Below are 6,470 nucleotides of genomic sequence, written 5' to 3' on the forward strand. Positions count from 1 at the left end.
AAAGAAAGAAAAAAGAAAAGAAATGGGTTTATTTGAAAAGCAAGTAATTTTTTAAAGTATTCAATAGTAACTCAATGCTCATTGGTTGCATTCATTTAGTAAATATTTATTGGATACCTACTGTGTGCCAGGTATTCTTACAGAATGTTGGAAAACAGAAGTGGCAACAAAAAGCAACAAAACCTTCAGCCCTGGCTCAGCGCCTGTGGCTCAAGCAGCTAAGGCGCCAGCCACATACACCTGAGCTGGCAGGTTCAAATCCAGCCAGGGCCTGCCAAACAACAATGACGGCTGCAACCAAAAAATAGCCGGGCGTTGTGGCGGGCACCTGTAGTCCCTGCTACTTGGGAGGCAGAGGCAGGAGAATCACTGCCCAAGAATTGGAGGTTGCTGTGAGCTGTGATGCCATGGCACTCTACCCAGGGTAACAGCTTGAGGCTCTGTCTCAAAAAAAAAAAACCCCAAATATAAGACATTCCAGATGCTCAGAAGAAAAAAAAAAGCAAGATTCAGGGATGAGGGTGTGTCTGGGGCAATTTACATAGGGTAGCCACAGATTACATTAGAATACACAGATTTATCAGTTAGGACATGTAGCAGTTCACCTGCGCGAGAGGTGCCTGATGTTTTATACATGACCAAAACGATAATGTAAGAGGCAATAAGAAGATGTATGGGGCTTAGAGTTCTAAAGATCATCACTTTTTAAGATAAATCCATAGTGAGAACGCCTATACTACATATACTTAGTTTCAATTTCACTCTAAGAATGAATGGTTGGGGTCTCTTTGGTTTTGTTTTCATAAATTGTTTCCTAAGGAGCAGCAGGGCTGGCTTCTTTTCTTGTCCAGGAAGCCCCACAAGGCTACCCGTGTTCCGGAGAACAGAAATTCTCGCTTTTTTTATTCTTCAGAGCACAAGACAGTGTCTGGCACATACTGTTCCAACCAAGTTTGGTACCTGGAACCCGCTGAACAGCACTGTACAGGAACTATTAACTACGTTCATTGGTCTGAGGGAGCCTGGACTGCTGTTCTCCGTAGCCTCATCCAAAGCAGGGAGGTGGTGGTGGGGGAATTCCAGCTTCACAGGGCAGATGTCACACATCATTTTTCACTAGCTGGACTAGAATGTTTTCTGGAGTTTTTCCTCTGCCAAGAGAACACGAATTTATGAAACGTGGTCCTGTCTGCCCTAAAGTCAGGGTCCCGCCTAGGCGGACAGCTGTGCTGAGGCGAGAAGCCAAATCTGTCCTTGGCCTGCGCGCTGGACGGTGCCCTTGGGGAGTCGTCCTCGGTGGCAAGGTGATCTACCTTTCCAGGTTTCTGCTGTCCCTTCCGCTGCCCCGAGCTGCCCAATCCGCAGGCCGCCTCCAGCCCACCCCCGGCGCGGGGAAATCCGAGCTCCCCAGTCCTTCCCGGTAGGAAGGCACTCAGCTGGCCTCCCTCGCCAGCTTTCCTCCCTGCCTTTTCCCCGGCCTTCTTCCCTGCCGTCCTCGCCAGTAGCCCTCCGATTGGCTGCCGCGCGGGCGAGGGCGTCCGATGATTGGTCAGTGAGCAGTCATCGCGCTGACGCACCCGTCTCGGGGCGGGACCCGACACTGAGTGACTGGTCGCGGCGGCTAGTGGAGCGGATTCCTCAACCTGCGCACGCTGGCAACGCTGGCTGCGGTTCCAGGAGTGCGCCTCCGGGCAAGGAGCGGCGGGCCGTGGGGGGAGGGGGGAGGGATTCCGGGAGGGCCTGGGGCTCCGGGCCAGGGGTGCAGGGGCGGGGGGGAGAGGCGGCGCCGGGGAGCCCTGGGACATGGCGCGGCCGGACGATGAGGAGGGGGCGGCGGGAGCGCCCGGGCACCCGCTGGGGAAGGGATACCTCCTGGTGCCGAGGGGCGCGCCCGCTGGGAAGGAGAGCGTGGATCCGCACAATGGACCGAAAGCTGGCTGCCTACCCCTGAATGGGGTTCCCCGGGGCGGGCCTCAGACTCCGCTGGCCCCGGAAGAGGATACCCAGGCCCGGCTGCTGCCCACGGGCCCGGGAGAGGAGACCCAGGCGGTCGAGGGCACCCTGCTGCCCCGGACTGCGCTCTCCGCGCGGCGCTTTGTGGTGCTTCTGATCTTCAGCCTGTACTCGCTGGTGAACGCCTTTCAGTGGATCCAGTACAGCATCATCAGCAATGTCTTTGAGGGCTTCTACGGCGTCACCTTGCTGCACATCGACTGGCTGTCTATGGTGTACATGCTGGCCTATGTGCCCCTCATCTTCCCCGCCACCTGGCTGCTGGACACCAGAGGCCTGCGGCTCACCGCCTTGCTGGGCTCCGGCCTCAACTGCCTGGGCAGCTGGATCAAGTGCGGCAGTGTGCAGCCGCATCTCTTCTGGGTCACCATGTTGGGCCAGTGCCTGTGCTCCGTGGCCCAGGTGTTCATCCTGGGCTTGCCCTCCCGCATTGCCTCTGTATGGTTTGGGCCCAAAGAAGTGTCCACTGCTTGTGCCACCGCCGTGCTAGGCAATCAGGTAAGAACTGGAATGACAGGTGAAAGTCGGATAATTACAGCACCAGAAAAAGTCCTATAGGCTCTCATGATCTATGTGGATGAGCCTTCAGGAGGCATGAGTAGTCAAAAGAGGCAGTCTTGGATTAAAGAGCAGTTTACATTTCTTCGTAAGGACAGAATTTTCAAAACCAGTTTAAAGTGACCATCTTGGCTCGGCGCCTGTGGCTCAAGTGGCTAAGGCGCCAGCCACATACACCTAAGGTGGCGGGTTCGAATCCCCAGCCGGGGCCCGCCAAACAACAATGATGGCTGCAACCAAAAAATGGCCAGGCGTTGTGGCGAGCGCCTGTAGTCCCCGCTACTTGGGAGGCTGAGGCAGGAGACTCGCTTGAGCCTAGGAGTTGGAGGTTGCTGTGAGGTGATGCCATGGCACTCTACCCAGGGGGATGGCTTGAGGCTCCGTCTCAAAAAAATAAATAAATAAATAAAGTGACCATCTTGTCCTCTTGCTTTGGAAATTACCTATAAAATTATTAGCTGCATTGGTCTGTATATGCCTAACATGATAGAAAACTTGTCAGTGCAATAATGAGCAAGACTCAAGGAGGTATCGTTTTTTTCACCAGTATATTCTTTGTGAAAGGAAGATGCTGGATTCTGGGAAGATTGTTTCTGGTTCAAGTGGCCATTGTGAACAGCTGTTTAATTTTATATATTAGCAGTCAGCAAAGTGCCTGTTACGTAAAAACACTTATAAATGACTGCTGCCAGCCTGGGCAACATAACAAGACCTCGTTTCTACAAAAAATGAAAAAATTAGCTGGGCTTATGGCTGCTGCAGTCCCAACGTCTCTGGGAGGCTGAAACAGGAGGATTGCTTGAGCCCAGGAGTTTGAGGTTGCAGTGAGCTTTGATGTGACCACTGCACTCTAGCCCAAGCAGCAGAGTGAGACCAGGTCTCCAAAACAAAACAAAAACAAAAAAAAAAAAAAGAAAGAAAAGACTTCTAAATGTTCTGGTGGTAAGAACTTCACAGTGTTACTGAGTCCAATTACCAATTTTTAACAGTGAGACAATGCCAGACAACTGTCAGATCAGGAAATCGGTTGTAAAAGAGTAACTGACTAGGCTCAGCTCCTGTGGCGCCAGCCACACACATCTGAGCTGGCAAGTTTGAATCCAGCCCAGCTGGCCACACAACAATGATGGCTGCAACCAAAAAATAGCCGGGCGATGTGGTGGGCAGCTGTGGTCCCAGCTACTTGGGAGGCAGAGGCAGGAGACTTGCTTGAGCCCAGGTGTTGGAGGTTGCTGTGAGCTGTCATGCCATGGCACTCTACCCAGGACAACAGCTTGAGGCTCTATTTCAAAAAAAAAAAAGAGTGAACTGCCTTTGCCAAGCTCCATTAAAGAGTTAAGTAGTTTTTCCTAACAACATAGGTTCAAATTCTATTAGCATTCCAGTTGCATTTCTAGATTAAGACTGATTATTTTCCTGTAATTTAAATTCTGTATACGGTGTCTTATGAAACTTCATATAAGTTATATTCCTTCAGCTGGAAGGGAATCTAATTAAAATTTGTATATCAAGAATTTCAGCTCTCTCTATACATATATTGATACATGCAGTTACTTAAAAAAAAGTTTTTTTTATTTGATCTAACAAGATCACATTAAGATATCTTTAAAATACATGAAAAAACTAACTGTACTTTTTGCTTTATAATTTATTTCCTTTATCTAAAAGTACAGAAGAAGGGGTACTTTGCGTCTTAATAGTTATATATCCAAAATAATTTATGACTGATAACTTAGTTGTTTACATTTGCATATTTAAATGGGAACCTTTTATTCTTTCACAGTGACAAAATTATATTAAAGATTAATATTTTCCCTTTAACAGCACAGTAAAAATAAAGACATTAAAACATATTATAACCACTACCTGTCCTCTTTGTGTCAGAATTGACTTTTTTCTCTAACGAGAATAGCTGTTTACAATACTAATTTATTTTACAGCTTGGCACTGCGGTTGGCTTCTTGCTACCACCAGTTTTAGTGCCCAACACACAGAATAACACAAACCTCCTGGCTTGCAATATTAGCATCATGTTTTATGGAACATCAGCTGTGGCTACACTTTTATTTATTTTGACAGTAATTGGTAAGTGAATTATTTTCTTTATAGCTTGGATAAATGCATGACAAAAATTTGAAAATAACCCTGACATTTTTTATTGATAATATCTCAAAGGCCATTTGCTTGTTTCATTCTTACCACGCATTGCTTGCTCTGGTAATGAATGCTCTAATTCCAGGGGTATGTGATAGTCCACTGTATCTATCTTAATACCATAAAGGGTTTGAAGACTAATTCATCTCATTTATCTCCCTACTAATTTTTCTTCTTGACAACCGTTGGTTTCAAACATATTACCTGCCACCTCTTCTCATATTCATCTACGCAGTCTGCATCCTGTTCCTACCTGGCCAGAAGTAACTTCTTGTTATGCTTTGAAGTGATGCAAACAGGCTGTAGTCTTCCTTGTAATGGCAAATCCTCCCAAGGATCCCCAATTTAACAATTAACTGGATCTGAAAATATTGACCAGTGAATGATCCTGGCAGCAGCAAGCTGAATTTCAGCAGAATTTCAAACTGTGGCAACTATCTGCTTGTTAGGCTATTCCAGCAACGCACGGCTGCCACCCTTTGTCACTGAGTCCTCTCGTCGGGGCCTGTCTCTTGAAGCAGCCAGTGAAAATGAGCTGTGAGCAGCCATCAGCAGTTTGGAAGAAGCTTTGGGAAGGTCTGCCTTTTTAAGTTTATTTTTAATGGGAAGCAGTTTTGATCTCAGGGAGAAGGATAGATAGGGATTATTTAAGTAATACTGCTGTTAACATAACTGTAATATTGCCCTTTAGACACTCTGTATCTAAATTGATTTGAAGAGGGAAGGAACTATGTATCAAGTTGAAAGACTGCCTCTTCATCATTAAAACTTATAAACTGCATTATAGCTGGAGTTTTTAAAATTTACATATTTTTACTATGGTTATAATAGTAATGAAAAACTTATATTTTATGATCTCCAGATATGAAATCCTCAGGTTTCAAAGAAATGTATGCCGAAGACTCTAGAGTGTTTCAGTAGAGCCTGCCTTGGTAGATGAACTGCAGGACCCAGGTATAGGAAGCTCAGCCCACATACTTAATTTCCCTTACGATAATGAACAAAATGTTCTCTTGGTAGCATGTGAAGTCTTCTAGAAGATATGTCTGGTCTACTTATGGTTGGCTTTTGTTTCCAGTTAGTCAGGGAGTGGCATATGCTGTGTCCAGACTACTGAAAAAGGACAAATTACTCAGGTACTATTTTAGTTTAGTTTAACAAAGTTTTAAAAGAAAGATATTGTCAACCTCTCCACCCCCCAATAAAAACTCTTTTAAGTTTGCTTTTCTGGTAGCCACATTTGATTTGCCAGATTAAATATGAAATGCTGTTTATATATATTTTGCATAAATGGACCTTCCATTGACAGTAGGGATTTTTTTGGGCGGGGGGAGGGACAGAGCCTCAAGCTGTCACCCTGGGTAAAGTGCCATGGCATCATAGCTGACAGCAACCTCCAACTCTTGGGCTCAAGCGAGTCTCCTGCCTCCGCCTCCCAAGTAGCTGGGACTACAGGTGCCCACCACAACACCCATTATTTTTTGCTTGCAGCCATCATTGTTGTTTGGCAAGCCACAGCTGTATTGGAACCCACCAGCTCAGATGTATGTGGCTGGCACCTTAGCTCCTTGAGCCGCAGGCTCTGAGCCAGGCAGTAGGGTTTTTTTTTTTTTTTAAGAAGCGCAATCAGCGACAATGTCTTTAAACCTAGTTCGTGACTGAAACCATACCATGGCCCTGGAGTGATCCTTTATGCAAAATTTACTGTCGGACTTCCTCATCATCTTTTTTTTTTTTTTTTTTTT

The 6,470-nt window shown here is 46.4% G+C and overlaps 1 protein-coding gene across 1 annotated transcript in view; it reads left to right on the plus strand.

The window, feature by feature from the left end:
- Positions 1–1,783: 1,783 nt before the first annotated feature.
- FLVCR1 (feline leukemia virus subgroup C cellular receptor 1) overlaps positions 1,784–6,470 on the plus strand; it is a 33,406-nt gene continuing 28,719 nt past the window's right edge. The window contains exons 1-2 of the mRNA XM_003800532.3: positions 1,784–2,511; positions 4,512–4,656. Of these exons, the coding sequence (XP_003800580.1) occupies positions 1,804–2,511; positions 4,512–4,656 (853 nt within the window). The 5' untranslated portion in view covers positions 1,784–1,803. The remainder of the gene's footprint in view (positions 2,512–4,511; positions 4,657–6,470) is intronic.

This window comes from Otolemur garnettii, unplaced genomic scaffold (assembly GCF_000181295.1).
Source record: "Otolemur garnettii isolate 467f Iridium unplaced genomic scaffold, OtoGar3 scaffold00178, whole genome shotgun sequence".
In the NCBI taxonomy this organism is placed as follows: Eukaryota; Metazoa; Chordata; class Mammalia; order Primates; family Galagidae; genus Otolemur; species Otolemur garnettii.